This window comes from Notechis scutatus, chromosome 1 (genome assembly GCF_049901735.1).
Source record: "Notechis scutatus isolate UNSWTSFEM ecotype Mainland chromosome 1, rNotScu1.2, whole genome shotgun sequence".
Lineage (NCBI taxonomy): Eukaryota > Metazoa > Chordata > Lepidosauria > Squamata > Elapidae > Notechis > Notechis scutatus.
Window position 1 is genome coordinate 25,143,903 of NC_142009.1, and position 16,399 is coordinate 25,160,301.

The window sequence follows — 16,399 nt, forward strand, 5'->3', positions numbered from 1 at the left end:
ATTCTTCATTGCATATCAATGGAAGCCTTGAGTCACAATGAAGGAATATTTTGCTCATCTATCAACTATCATCCTTACCAAGAAGAGGGAAGGGCGGAATCAAGAAATAGTTTTGTGGTCGATATGATTATATATATATATATATATATATGTGTGTGTGTGTGTGTGTGTGTGTGTGTGTGTGTGTATGTGTATGTATATATGTATATTACATTTATTGTACTTACTAAGCTTTCGTCAGCCTCTGCTGACACTGTCAGAGTGTGTGTGTGTGTGTGTGTTATATATATATATTTGTTTTCTTAAGTTTTCGCGGGTACTTACATGTATGGCATTCAGCTTTGTTCGGGTATTTTCCCACGTCATTGTACTTGTGCTTTTAAAGTTGTAGCAACGTTTTGGCAGAATCTCATCTGCCATCATCAGGCTTCTGTATAGCAGTGGTCCCCAACCTTTTTTGTACCAGGGACCAGTTTCACGCAGAAACACTTTTTCAAGGACCGGGGGGTGGGGGGGGGGGAGGAGTCCGAGTTTGGTGGTTTGCTTGCAGACGTTTCATTACCTGACTAGGTAACATCTGATGTTGTTACCTAGTCGGGTAATAAAACATCTGCCAGCAAACCACCAAGTTCAGGGAGCGCCAATGCCTCCTCATTGCAACCCTGAGCGACAGATATTCTCTTCTATTGGGACATTTAAAACAGAGGGTTTCAGCTGCAGATTCAGGAACTGCGCCGGGCTGAGGAGCGCCTTCAAAACTGAGCGCTGGGCGGCGGCGGCCCACGGCTGTCTCCGCGGCTCAGGACAAGTCCCTGCAGGACGGCTGAGAAGCCCCGCCTCTCGGCCCTGCCTCCCTCAGCCTCATTCCTCTCTCAGTCACTCTCTCGCTCCTCCACCAGCCCAGGAAGAAACTGCTTCAAAGAAGCCGGCAGGGTGGCTTTTCCTGTCGGCGCAGCTCCCCCGAAGCGCCCGTTCACCCCCACCCCGCCGCCAATCAATCCAGGTTCAATCCAGTGCTCCGTTCTGCCTGCCTGCCTGCCTTCGTTTCTGGTTGTTTCGGAGAAGCTTCGGCTGAGAATAATAACCATTCGCCTCTTTTTCTCAGCCGAAGCTGCTCCGAAACAACCAGAAACGAAGGCAGGCAGGCAGGCAGAACGGAGCACTGGATTGAACCTGGATTGATTGGCGGTGGGTGGGGGTGAACGGGCGCTGGGGAGCTGCGCCGACAGGAAAAGCCACCCTGCCGGCTTCTTTGAAGCAGTTTCTTCCTGGGCTGGTGGAGGAGCGAGAGAGCGACTGAGAGAGGAACGAGGCGGAGGAAACCAAGCCACTGAGCCGGAGAGCAGGACAGGCTTTGGTTGCTTCCTCCCTCCCCTACTTTCATTTGTGTCCTTGATCCCTGATCCCAGCAGCATTCACCGAAGGCGAAGAAAGCCGCCATTTTTATTTTATTTTTTATTTTTATTTCTTTGCGACCCGGTGCAAAGTGATCCACGGACCGGTACCGGTCCGCGGCCCGTTGGTTGGGGACCCCTGCTGTATAGTGTTGAGATATACAGATGAACACTATACAGAAGCCTGATGATGGCAGATGAGATTCTGCCGAAACGTTGCTACAACTTTAAAAGTACAACTACAATGACGTGGGAAAATACCCGAACAAAGCTGAATGCCATATACACACACACACACACACACACACACACACTTCCTCCCAAAAGGGCCTATTATGCGTGCAAGGGCTAAATTATATATATTACACTAGGCTTGTTGACCAGCAGTTCAGACCCAAGTGCCCCATAACAGGGCATTCCGTGCACCTCAGTGTAGGGTCATGCTGGCCACATGACCATGAAAGTGTCTTCAGACAACGCTGGCTCCCTTGGGTAGGAAACAGAGATGAACACTGTCCCTAGAGTCCAATACAACAGGATAGAGCAGGGGTGTCAAACTCAAGGCCCGGGGCTGGATATGGCCCACAGGGAAACAGCAAAGGATCAGCCCGCAGTGCCTCTGACAGTGAAAACGGAGCTCGTTTTTGACTGCAACGGTCCCGGGCTCAGTTTTCGCTGGCAGAGGGCTATCAAAACAAACTAAAAACAAAACAAAAGGAGAAATGTTTCCCCTTTTGCATTTGAACAGGTAAGAAGGGACAGGAAAGGAGAAAGGGAAAGAGAAAGAAAAAGAAGGAAAGATCGGAAAAGAGCAAAGAAGGAAAAATAAGGAAAGAGGGGAAGGAAGGAGAAGGAAGAGGGAAGGAAAAAGAAGAAGGAAGGGAGGGAGGCGAGGGAGGGAGGGAGAAAGAAAGGAAGGAAGGAGATTATAATGAGAGTGAAGGAGGGTCTCAGGGAAGTCCTGCATTAGCACTTGGTCACCACAGGTGCCCATGACACGAGTCCCATGTCACGCCCACCATGGCCACGCCCATGCCTGGTCACATCCACCAGCCCTCCCCAGCCCTCCGAGGTCAAACACAATCCTGATGCAGCCGTCAGTGAAACAGAGTTTGACAGCCCTGGGATAGAAGAAACTTTTAACTTCTAAAATTATTTATTTATTTATTTATTTGTTTGTTTGTTTGTTTGTTTATTTATTTACAGCATAAAATCTTATAGTATTATTGTAGGGGCTTTTCCCTAGTTTCGGTTTTTAATATTATAGCATTGCCTTTGTTTCTCATTTTCTGTTGTCTTTTGTTTTATTTTTAGTATATATTCTTTAGCATTCCTTTAAGTCAGGTGTTAGGAATGATGGCTGAGGAATTCTGGGAGATGAAGTCCACAAATCATAAAGGGGCTATTGTTCCCCATCTCTGCTTGAAGTATATAATTTGCTACTGAATAGCTTGAAATGAAATTAGTAAATTCTGATTTCGGCACTTATTATTCCTAACTCTTTATAAAGTTCAATAAGAATTATATTTAAAAAGGCATTGTTTGTTACTGTAACAATGTGTTATGTAAGTGATCTGGGATTTGGGAAGACTTAGACCCATCCTAACTCGTCCTCCTCAACAATACCACCCTTGTCTTTTAGGAAGCTCTTGGGTTCAATAGCAGTCTTCCTGCTGAAGGTGAGCCTTCATAGGTATCCAATAAACTAACCCAAGTCCTCATTCTCAATTGCTTTTCCTTTCATAAAATGCATTTAGGATGGATACATTGATCACACTTGACTGATCTATAAGTGTTCATGTTAAATGCCAATTCATTCAGCAGTCATAAACATACTGGTTATCTCTTGTGGAAACTCACAGCAACTCTGTGTTCATGCCAATGCTACCTACTTCTATATTTTTTTTCACTTTGGAAAAAAAAATTACCTGGCCTGGTATTATTCCAACTATCATTGTGAAAAATAGATCATCTGATAGATACCTATCATCTGATAGGTAGAGATGACAGAGCACCAGTTTGCCAGCTTGTATTTGGATTGTTGGATTCTGGGCCAACTGATATTTGCCAGTATTATCTTCCTTACAAAGTAGTAGCCCAGATACTTGGCTAGAGAGTTGACAGGAAAGTTTCCAAACAACATGAATAGTAGGGAAAGCATCAAAGTGTCCATCAGAGTGTTTTTTAAGGTTTTCCTTTTTGCCTAAAGGGTATCCAATCTACAATTGCTACACCTGTCAGCGTGTTTCCCTACTGGAGGAAGTGAAGAGGGGGAAGAGGAAAGAATTTTTACCCTGAAATGCAACAGAGAAGATGTGAATTTCCTACATAAGGAAACCAGAAGAGACTGGGAAATCAAAATGGCACCAAAGGACAGTGGGTAAAAACATTGGCAGAGCAAATATATAAGATACAGTATTTGAGATGACAGTGGAACTGAAGAACCAATTTCCAGACTCTCTCTTTAGAGAATGATGGATAGACAGCTGAAGGACATGGGTTATTGTAGAAGATACTCCGGCCCCAATGGATCAAGGAAATCCAAGAAACACATGGAGAGAGAAGAGGTGTACAGTGGTGGTAGCTGTTTTTCTGTTAAGAGAACTGAAATGGCTATGTGCAAATCCAGTATGACACTGCACAAAGTGTGCTGCCTACCAGGTGTATAAGTTCTAAGTGCATGCCCACTGTAGAACATAATTAAGAAATGACCAAGTCTATTCAAACCTACCAAATTATCCTTTCCTTTTTTGCCATGTGGAAATAAATGATACTCATAGAAAAATTATAGTAACACTCTCTGGAGACTATAAGATCTTGGACCAAAACAGGAAGCAACTGAAAGCACCAGGTAGTTTTAAAAAATTATTTCAATTGAGGGTTATAAGGCAAAAAGTCAACCAAGTTCCACAAGTCAAAAAGTGGTCGTGCAAAAGGTATCACCCAAAAAAGTTGGATTTTATGACCATCCCCTCTATACGTTTATGGAGGACTACCGGGAAGAGAAGAGAAATGACTGGGAAGAAGGCAGTGCTGTCAGGAATCTCGCCAGACTCATCAGCAGAGTATTAGAGCAAAACGGGAAAGGAGGCAAAAACCCAGACCCACATATGCAGCCAAGAACTGAGGTCAAGAAAGCAGGACATTAAGGAAGAAGCATGAGGTCAGGATGGGGACTCTGAATTTTATTGGACTTTACAATAGAATGTCAACAGAAGGTACAGTACTCAGAACTTTATATGTTTCTAATCAGCCTACAGAGTCTGAGAAATAAATAGGAAGAGCTAGAATTCCTAATTCAGAAAGACAAATTGTATGTGATAAGCATCAATGAAAGTTGATGGAAAAATACTCATGATTGGAATACAGCAAGGCAAGGCAATGTTATTAGTTTTTTCAAAAGGAGCAGATTGAAGAAAAGGGAGGAAGGGTTCTTCCACCATGCAAGAAGAAATTTACACACAAAAAATCCAGGAATCTGAACATGGGCCTCCTGTTGGAAGTATTTGGGTAAGGTTAAAAGGAGAGAGAAATAAAGCAGAATATATAGTTGAGGACTTTCCACATCAAATAACCAATGTTTTAGAGAGGGTTGAAATTGCAGTGGTTATCGTGGCATTTTGATATCCACACAAAAGCTCAACCCTGTTTCATTGATTCATAGATAGAATTCTTTATTGGCCAAATGTGATTGGACACACAAGGAATTTGTCTTGGTGCAAATGATCTCAGTATACATAAAAGAAAAGATACATTCGCCAAGAGTCAAGAATCTTCAGGTACAACACTTAATAATAGTCATAGGGTGCAATAAGCAATCAAATCATACTAGGAAACAGTCAATATCAATCATAAGGATACAAGTGACAAAGTTACAGTCATACAGTCACAAGTGGGAGGGGATGGGCGATAAGGAGTGATGAGAAGATTAATAGTAATAGTAATGCAGACTTTATAAATAGTTGGTGCCAGTTTTGAAAACCTATACTAGAACATCTTGACTTCTGTAGAAATCTAACTCTGCTAAGAGTGAGCGGATCAACAATTTCTTATCTTCTCTTACTGATAACTTCATTTTCAGAAAATGGAAGACAGGACCGGGGGTGGGGTGGGGCATGTTAGCCTGAACACAATCCTCACCAAAAGGAAGGAAAAGCCATACATGCATATGGTCACCATGAGGTCATGAACTCCTCCACTCACTTGTTCTCATAAACATGGAAAATGAAGTTGCCCAAAGGCAAAAGAACTGTAACATCAATCTTGAGCATATAGAGAAGAATTCAGGAAGGATGCTACTGGGCAACCCAGCTGCCAGGCCACCAGAAGGAAGACTAACTTGCCCTTATAGATTGCTTTGCCAAAATTGCTTATGCGGAGAAAAGTGCTTTCTAAAGAAACAATCTAAAGAAAAGAAAAATTTATTTCTGGACATTTGTTAAGGCTCTAACCCAGTTGGGCAAGAATAGGAGTCTCTGACTCATTGTCTTGCTCTTTCCTCAGACAAGATAGGAAAAGTAGAAATTCCTTTCTGGGCTTCTGGGTTTCCTCTTCAACGCTACCTCTTCAACTCTTAACATTTGATAGTTCTCCTTGCTATCTGATTCGTGTTCCCTATGACCCAAAAGTTGCTTGCCCAAAGGTTCTCCTTTTAATTAGTTGGGTGGATAAAACTCTGCATTCTAAAGAAACATCCTAAAGAAAAGGAACAAAAATTAGTTGAGCGATTTCATCATGGATTAGAATTTGCTTTTTTACTTCTCCTTCTCTTCTCAATATCAAATTTTTATTATTTTAACAGAGTCCAATGTATCTGTCCCCAGTAGATTGAGTTGGGTGCAAACAGAAATCACTAGTCTCAGAGATCTCTCAATAGACAGAGAGATGGTTGATCTGTTGGATTCTATACAAGCTAGTGTGGTCTTTTTTCTGTCAAGAAGAACCATGCTAACTAAAATTCATGTCAAGAGAAATTTTCTGCATCTTTCATATTATTATTGACCTTTGATGCATCCTTTCCCTGCTGGAATAGTGGCCAAGGGGAGTCCAACATGTCTTCTGAAAAGGAAAGACCTACTCTGGCCAATGTTCAGTGCTCCTCTGGGGTTTAATGTGTTTGATATTTCATCATTGGCATTATTTGCTTCTACAATTAAAAGAACATTTCAAGTTCCTATTAATGATAATTCTTGACATTGTTAATGCTTCATATTTTATTAATGACAAATTATATTACTCATTTAAGGAAGGGGACTGAAAAAGCCAGAAAGCTTTTTATGTAGAAAGAAAAGAATGATGTGTTCGTATATTAGCCCAAGGAATAATGTGGTCTGTTTGGTTTTGCTTAATCAGTTATGTGAATCTAGCTATTGTGTTTGCTTACTTATGTTTTATAATTTATAATTTACTGGTTTATTTTGTTCAACAAATCATGTCTTCATGTGCTCATAGGTATGTTCATACGATGAGCTGTGAGAAGAATCTTGAGAAACAGGAAGAAGAGCTGCAGGCTAGACAGCAGTCAGGCAAAATATATCTTGGTCCACAGAAGAAATGGAGTATGGGAATGTCTCAGAAGAGACCCTCCCTAGTTCTTTCAGACTTGCAAAATTCTGCTACTATAACCTTCCATAAAGATAGTCTTAGTACTAATGGTTTTAGCTTCTTGTCGGGACCGCCTCAAAGGGCTGGCAGTTCATGAAGTCATCCGGAGTTAAGCTGAACTCAAAGAACATCTTTTTGTTACCAAACCCAAAGGTTCTGGACCAGTGGTGGGATTCAAACATTTTTACTACCGGTTCTGTGGGCAAGACTTGGAGGGTGTGGCAGGGGAAGGTATCTCCATTCCCTCCCCAGCCCTCTAACCTGCTTTCCAGCTCCATTCTCCTGTGCAGGGCAACAAAAGAAGACCCAGCCAGAGAAGGAGGCAGAGAATAGGTGGGGGCGGGGCCAGTCAGAGTTGGTATTCCAAACTACTCCAAATTTCTGCTACTGGTTCCCCTGAACTGGTCAGAACCTCCTGAATTCCACCTCTGTTCTGGACAGGTGATTGCCGCTGTTCACTTGCACACTTTCCTGAAATATTGGAGAAGAAAGTTATGTACCTCTTGAAAGCTTTTTTCCCCCTCCAATGAAGAAATTCTTTCATAGGGAGCACTAGGTTCAATCATCGTGTTTCCCAACAGAGAAAAATGGTTTAGATTCAAAGCATATAGTCATACATTCTCCATAAATTAATTAATGTGTTCAAAGGAAGATCATTTTCATTGGAAATAAAAATCTGAACTTGACATGTCAACACACACTAACACTTAATTATTTGTTTCATTTGTTTCTGAAAACAAAGCTTGTACTGAGTCCAGCACATGTGTTTTACATTTGTTTTTTGACAAGTAAGTTAGCAATTTGTTAACTATAAGAATGAGAAACACAATTTCATGTTTTACAAATTCATGACGTTTTCCTGTAAGAGGGGTTTTGGTTTATGTAAAGCATATGAGCTATTTTTCTGTACAAATCCCAAATGACATATAAAATGGTGTATATTTTAATTCATATTTCTCCATGTTGCCTTAAGTACAAGTTTTGCCAGCAATTTTCCTAAATACACCAAATGGAAATAAGAGAAACAAACACTTTAAACACCATTATTAGATTCAAAGCAATCCAAATGTAATTAAACCCACTTCACAAACCTCTAAGAACTGGCCCTTTAAAAGTGGCAGAATATTAGAAAGAGACGTTTTTGGAAATGCCACATATGAAGAGAATCTTTCTGACTTTGCTCTACACTACCCCCAATAGCCATGAATGAGCAAAATAACAAATAACACAAGGCAGTGAACACTTTCCTCTTCCTATTTTCCCTACAACAACAACTCTGTGAGGTGAGTTGGGAGGAAAGAAAGCGACTGGCCCAAAGTCGCCCAAGCTGGTTTTCATGGCTAAGTCAGGATTAGAACTCACAGTCTCAGGCTTTTCTGGCGTGGTAGTTAACTACTAATCAAAGTAGCTCAAAAACTGTGGAACATGCAGTCTTCAAAGATGCCTAGCCTTTTCATTCTTGGTATTCCTAAAAAAAAATAAATAAAAATGAAGATACTTCTTTTTAAACAGGCAAGTGAGGCTTAATCTCAATGTGACTAGATTATCCTTTTGGACTGTCTTTACAGGGGAGGTCAGTTGGGTTGAATTTAGATAGCATCAACTTCACATTGATAACTTAGATTTATTTGAACAGGGAATATAGACACTTGTAAACCAACCTACCAAAAAATAATAATCATGCCACTCCTGAGTTAGTGAGGTTCTGCATTCATTGTCAGCCTTATGGAGTTGTGTGGGAAAATACTTTTTTAGTATTTCCTCTCCTTATGACCACAATTTAGCCCAAAATTTCTGTTGCTCATTGAGACAACTAAGTGCATTTTGTCCAATTTTATGACCTTTCTGGCCACAGTTAAGTGAATCACTGTAGTTGTTAAATTACTAACATAATTAAGGGCAGGGGTGGGATCTGACAGGTTTAACTACCAGTTCGGTGATTTACGATGTGCTTCCCTGCACGCTGCACGAGTGTGTAAATCTTCATCAGCTTGCTGCCTGGACAGCTGAGCAGCGCTGCGTGCAGGAAAGCAGCATTTGAAAAAGCACTTTTTTCCTGCTTTTTCAACCGCAGCTGTGCCTCGCACAGAAGCTGAGGTTGAAAAAGCAGGAAATAAAGGTCAGGTAAGAGCCTGGGCAGGCAGGCGGGCCAAACAGCAGCAGACATAGAACTGGTTCTATGTCTGCTGCTCTTCAGAGTTACCGGTTCTACAGAGCCAGACAGAACCGGTAGAATTCCACCCCTGGTTAAGGGAATCTAGATTCCCCACTGACTTTGTTTGTCGCAAGGTTGCAAAAGGTAATCACAAAGGGGGCTGCAACCGTCATAAATATGAGTCAGTTGCCAAGCCTCTGAATTTTGATCACGTGACCTTGGGAATGCTGCAACGGTTGTGTGAAAAATGCTCACTTTTTTTAGTTGTAACTTCAAACAGTCACTAAAGGATCTGTTGTAAGTTGAGGACTACCTGTATACAGTTGAGGCTCAGGTTTACATCAGTTCAGCTGTGTTTCAAAGAAAATAGAGTTATCTTTAAATAGTGGATTGATAGTTGGTTGACCCACTTGGAAGTCAGAAAGTAGCAATAATAACCTGCTTTATGCAAGTTATCATGATTCAGCTTAGCTTCTCAGGAGGAATGGTTGGCAGCCTTCCACACAGCTGTTTCAGACTTTGTGGCTCCTCTTCAATATGAAAATACATCTGTCGTCCTGGGACTTGTGTTCAGAGAGTTAACCAATTATGAACTGGTTCTGAATGTTAATAAAACAAAGGAGATCATTGCCGATTTTAGAAAGAGCCAGCATAGTCATTCTCCACTTGGCATTAAGGCTGCAGCTGTGGAGATGGTCCATAGCATTTATGTGGGGGGTGTAGATAACTAACAATCCAACTTGGTCTCTTAATAGGTTATCGTTAATGAAGTGTGCAAACCAGCTTTTGCGTTTCCTACATTGGATGAGGAGAGCACGGCTTTCTCCTTCTGTCCTGGCCACTTTTTACAGAGGCACGATTGAGAGCGTTTTAACAAACTGCATCACTCTTTGATTTGGTGGCAGCAGTGCCTCAGATAGAAAGTCCATACAGAGAGTGGTAAGGACAGCCGAGAAGATTATAGGAAGCTCGCTTCCCGTTATTCAGGATATTGCTTATAAGTGCTATGTGCCTAGAGCTCAAAGCATTGTCAGAGACCCCACACACCCACTTTATGGTCTGTTTCTGTTGCTCCCCCCGGGAGGAGGTTTCAAAATATCTACAGCAGGACTACTAGATTCTGTAATAGTTTTGTTCCTTTTGCCATCCATCTTGTAAATTCACAGGATTCTTTTCCCCCCCACCATGTTGATGTATACATTCAAACTAGACTGTTATGTTTCTCTGTGTCATAAAAGTGTGTGTGTGTGTGTGTGTGTGTTATATGCATAATGGTTATCTGTTGAGAGCTGAATTCAACGAAATTTCATTTTAATGTATGCTGATTAATGGATGATTATTGACAAATGATTATTGTCACTTAAAATGACAGTAAAGTTTCTGTTTCTATTCCATTCCATTCCATTCCATTCCCTTCTCCAGGAATTGCAGGGAACTCTGCTTGTTCAGCCTCTCTGGCCTCTGCTGTAAAAGGCAGAGAAGATGCAGGAAGAGGATTGCAGTTCAGAGACCATCTGCTCATCTCAGGTGGACCTTTGGATGGATACCAGGGCCAAACTCGAGCTAAAGAGCAAGTTGCCCTTGAGAACTCATTTGAATTCCATAATTGTTCCCTCATTTCTTTGCAAGAAATCCCCAAAGCCTTGCACCATTTTCAGATCCTGAGGCCCTAATTGAGATTAATGTATATTTAAAAGTCTATAAACAATAAATGCTGCATATCCATCTATCACCTTATTTAAAAAGTGAGATATCTGAGTGAGACCACACCTCCGAGGGACCCTGCTTGATTTCCTACTTCCTTGCTCCTCACCCTCTCACCCCTCGCCAGAAAAAGCTCCCCTGCTCTTCTAGCACCATTTCCCCCCTGCTAGGAATGTTATTTCCAGAATCCCTGGCTCAGATGGCTTATCCGCCACCCACTTTGCAAAGTTAGAGGAAGGCTGCAAATTCCCTTTTTCTCTGGCAACATTTGCTTCCTCTTTCATCCAGAGAACTGATTGTGGCAGATTTTTTTACTGTTATGTCATCATTTCTCAGATATGATCTGTGGATTTTATTTCCAGCAAATCTCCACCCTCTCCACAACCGATCTATATAAACACGAGAAATTCTGCCTCTCAGCATGGAACTAAGGAGGTGCACAAGCTACCCCAACTACTATTGCTCCTCTCATTTGATCCAAGAGCAAAGATGAACAGCTCCTTGGCTACCCTCGCCGTCTTCCTGGTTGCTGCTATGTTCCTATCCCAAGCTCAGGCTCAGTTTGGTAAGACTGCTTTTTCTTTTTTTTCAGCATCCCACCTGCATTCTGAGGGTGGTTAGGTGTCTCATGGTTAAAATGCTGGACTTGCTGGCTGAAAAGCCAGCAGCTTAGGTTGGAGACCCGAGCACTAAGTGATGGGTTGAGCTCCCACCCTTGCTGCAGCTGTTGCCAACCTACTGGTTCGAGAGCATGCAAATGCGAGTAAATAAATAGGTATCACTTTGGTGGGAAGGTAATAGCGCTCTGTGATGTCATGTTGGCCACATGACTGCAGAAATGTCTTCAGGCAGTGCTGGCTCAATAGCTTTGAAATGGAGATGAGTACCACCCCTATAGTTGACAATGACTAGATGAGTAAAATCCTCAGGGGCTCCTTTACCTTTTACCTACATGCATAGTTATAATCCTTGCTATCTTGGAATGGGTTCTAGGTTTTGTCCAACCATCTCTCCTGAAAGTGCTGGTCATGCAACAAACAACAAGGATAGTTAGGGACAGCAAATGCTGCTCAGAGTGTAAGTACAACCCCATTTGAAAAGGGAAGCTCTGCAGAAGAATTAAACCATTTGCTTGAGCTGAATTTGGGGTGAGAAGGAAAGCGCAGCACCCTATCCCACCCTTCAGAAGATGTATGTGGAGAGAATGAACTCTTCCTTTCAGATTTCAAAAGAGGATAGGGTGGATGGATATATAACATTTGTCCTTTTTACTCTGAAATGTTTTTATAATCATCATAAGCCATTTATTTCAAGGATTTTGGGGGAATACAGTATCAGTTGTATTAATGCATGCAGAAAAATTATTTTCCATATTGAACATTGTCTATTGAGTGGACAAAAGGAAAGTGGATTCCCTATGTAACAGAAATTCCTCTCCAAAATAAGCTTATTTTCCTCTAGTGCCAGGTAGAATTTTTAGGAGTTAGTGTTTTGGGGCTCACATAGTCACTATTTAGCTGCAATAGATACTAGTAAGAATCCATTCTATTGCGAAGGAAGGAAGGAAGGAAGGAAGGAAGGAAAGAAAGAAAGAAAGAAAGAAAGAAAGAAAGAAAGAAAGAAAGAAAGAAAGAAGGGATTCTGCCTGAGTGAGACAATTCTTGCATTCTTAATTTCTGCACAAATCATTGTTGAATTTGCCTCTGAAATTTTCACAGCTAGAAGTAAAATACAAATCTCCATTTCTAGCTCTGCACCAGAGCACATTGTTTAAAAGACTTTGGGCCAGTCATTCTGCCACAGTTCAACCTAGCTCTAGGGCTGTTTTTGTGGACAATATAAGAGGATGAAGCATTAGCTATGTATGCTACCTTGAGTTGTACAAAATAAGGTTGGATATAAATCTAATAAAAATAATATGCTCCATGGTAAGGTCAGTCCAGGGAAAATCTGCCCATATTATATGAGGTGAATGGTAAATATTCTAAACTAGTAAGTAAGAAATTCAGGTTCAAGACTCAATGATTGAGGAAGGGAAACCATTAAAATAACACAAGTCTCTTTTCCTGTCTTTCAGATGCCAAGCTCTGTTGTTTTGACTACGTAAAGAAGCCTATTCCACAAAGGAACGTGAGGTCCTTTGAACGCACAAGTGCCAGGTGTTCCATGGAAGCTGTCGTGTAAGTACTAAAACAAAATCTATCAACTCCTAAGTGATTCCTGAATATGTTAAATGTAATGTTGGCTGCCCTTGAAACGTCTAGTATCTTTTGTGTGACCTTTATGGAAAAGTGCACCAGCCATAATCATTTCCCTATATTGACTTTATGTGAAATTAATTTAAATGTAAAATTAGTTGCGGTCCTCGTGGATAGGCATTCCTACCCAACATATCACAATGAGGCCAGAGAGTCAGAAGAAAAAAATCTATTCATTTTTTGCAATAAACATTAATAAAGAGGTTGGGGTTTCAATTGCAAGGCCCTTGGCTGCTATGTTGATTTATTTGTCAACCCCCCCCTGCAGATATTCTTATACCAAAATCTAAAGTTATCTTCCTCTTGAAAGGGCCTGTGTGCAGGTTTAATTCAACACTTCGATTCACAATTTTCAGACAAATCAGTCCTTTAGCATAAATAATTGAAAGATTTAGTGGACATCTGTCCATGAACCCCCTTTCATGAAACCAATTGGGAATAGGAGTCTCTTGAGGGTGACTGATGGGAGAGGCTCTGCCCCCTTGAAAGCTAAGTGTGGTGCCAATTGTAGAGAATTGCTTTCTTTCCAGCTTGTGATTAAAATATGTATGTGTATGTTTCTTCTGCAGATTTATCACAAATAGGAATCGGCAGATGTGTGCAGATCCCAATGCACAATGGGTCCAGGATCGTGTAAAATATTTGTCCCAAAACTGACAACGTCCCACCTCCTTCATATTACCTGGAGAAGCTCCAAGAAGTCAAAGCTTTTAAAATGCTTCGGATGTGGGAAAAAAGAACATGCGTGACTCTTATTCTGACCTTGCACACTCCTAACTTAAACTTCATTGATGGAAGATGAAATAATATATATGTAATAATGTTCATGTAATGTGTTTAAATTATGGGCAAATATGTATTTTATATTGTTATTTTTTAAAAGAAGAAGTTCATTTATCTAAAGGTTCTGAAAAATATTTGACGGAAACATAATGTATGAATAAATCTCAGGGTTACGAAATCCATACATGCCTCTGCTTGTCTATATCTGACATCTTTTCCGAGATCTCCTTCAGGTTACACAACAATTCTTAGTTCATTGAAAGATTGATTAGGACTGTCTGGGTTCTGGCTCTTCTCCTTCCCTGAGAGTGGGGATCCATCTGCTCCTGCACCATCATTCATAACATCCCTCCTTTTCAGACTTGAAAGATTGATGCCAATCTTGCAAGGTAGACTAGACAGGAAACACAGTGAAATGAACTGACTTTACTTTATTGTAAAGTTCCATTAACAAAATCTTGAAAATCTGAAAGTATCTTTCTCTCCCATCCCCTTATACAGTCTAAGGAACTAGGGATGGTCTCTCCCGAGTCTCTTGCCCTACTCACATTCCTGCTGCAGGCTAAATTGCCTGTTATCTGCCTCTGTCTGCCCTGACTCCCAAGGTCATTCCCACAAAGACCATTATACCCTCCGTTGACGGTGCTGCTGGTGCACGGGAACTTATGAGACAAGGAAGTAGCAGCATGCAAAGTGGAGATACTCTGTATTCAGAGTAAAGCTTTCAAAAATAACATGGAAGTAGGAGTGAAAGCTATTTTTTTAAAGTTTTTATTGGTTTTTAAAAACAAACATAAACAAACAAAACATAAAAACATCAAGCCATCTTCCATATGTATACATACAGTGTGCCGGTTGGTTTACAAATTGTTTTGTGCTTCCATTTCGTAGTCTTCAATTACAGTTACATTGCATATAATCTCGTATTTTCAATCAAAAATTAAACACCTTAGTATCATTATTAATCAATCATTTGACTATACTTTTATTCATTCATGTTTTACAAGATAATCATAATTTACTTAGTTTGTTTTATAACAGTTCATATTATCATCCCAAATCTATCCTAAAATCATTTTCTTTTAATCTTCTCCCAGTTTAACCACAGAGACTCCCGTATATAATGTCTTCTAAAATAGCCCTGTGTTTTGGTTCCCTTATACCATAAAAAAGCATGTCACCCCAACAACAAATAATGTCCTTCTAATGTCAACGATCTAGTATTTCTTAGTGTTATCCATTCCTTAACCCACATCAGATTTGTAGCTTGATAATACAACTCCCAATTAGGCAAACCAAATCCTCCTCTAATTCTAGCATCTTGCAAAAGTTTTAACTTTATTCTTGCTTTCTTACCTTGCCATATATATTTCAACACAATTTTATTTAAATCTTCAAAGTAATCTTTTCCAAGCCTAATTGGAATAGTTTGAAACAAATATAAAATTCTGGGTAATATATTCATCTTGATTGTTGAAATTCTCCCTATTACTGACAGTTGTAAATTTTCCCATTTTGCCAGATCTAGCGCTATCTGCTGTTTAAGTTTGATATAATTATTCTCTTTTAGTGTACTACATCTTGCTGTCAAATATATCCCCAAGTACTTGATCTTATTCATGACCTGAATTTTCAATAGGTCTGCCAGTTCTTCCTTTTGTCTTAATAGCATATTCTTTGTCAAGATCTTTGTCTTATCTTTATTTATTTTCAAACCAGCCACCTTTCCATATGTCTCTATTTTTTCTATCAATTTTGGTGCTGTTTCTAGAGGGTCTTCTAAGATGAAAACCAGATCATCTGCAAATGCTTGCAGCTTAAATTCTTCCTTTTTGATTTTCAAAATCAAAGTGAAAGCTATTGAAACCATCCATTGGGGCTATTTCTTTTGTCTGTTCGTTATACTCACATTAAGACGTGGCTCCATTCTAAAATGGCTCCACTCTTGTTGGTTTTCTCTTCATTTCCAGCACTCTTATTCTTAAAACCCCCCCACCTTATACTGCTGTTTATGTGGTTGTATGCAGTAAAGATTGTGATGTGAGCAGGATGCTGCTTTAACATTGAAGACTTGCAGGTTTTTTCTGTCTGCAAGGAAGAGATAAGGAAAGGGGGAATGGTTGTTTACAAGTAATTAAAAGCTTACTTATCACAAACAGCATCTTAGTCCAGGTGACAAGAAACCTGGGAAGGGGTGTTTAAAGTTATTTAAAGTGACTGTACCTTAATTAACTCAGTATAAATGATAATAGGTCATTCCAAGATTTAGCATGTAGCCAAGGCCAGCATTAAAGACACTTTGATGAAATCTATAGTTGATCTTGCACAGCTGTTTGGGGCTTGGCTGTCTTCCTGCACTATTAACACGAGTATCAACCATGTGGCATTGTAACTAATACAGGTGGGAGTTTCTGCAGATCTGGGATTTCCAACATGAAAGCATGTGGTTATTACCACCCCTGCTTCATGGATAGGAACTCTTTTCTTTTAAAATATGCCAC

The 16,399-nt window shown here is 40.4% G+C and overlaps 1 protein-coding gene across 1 annotated transcript; it reads left to right on the forward strand.

The window, feature by feature from the left end:
• Window positions 1-11,266: 11,266 nt before the first annotated feature.
• Window positions 11,267-14,721, forward strand: LOC113414557 (C-C motif chemokine 5-like). Its single transcript, XM_026671488.2, has 3 exons — window positions 11,267-11,422; window positions 12,935-13,037; window positions 13,685-14,721. Exons 1-3 carry the CDS (start codon window positions 11,347-11,349, stop codon window positions 13,770-13,772), a joined length of 267 nt encoding a protein of 88 aa, XP_026527273.1. The 5' UTR covers window positions 11,267-11,346; the 3' UTR covers window positions 13,773-14,721.
• The last annotated feature ends 1,678 nt before the right edge of the window (window positions 14,722-16,399 follow it).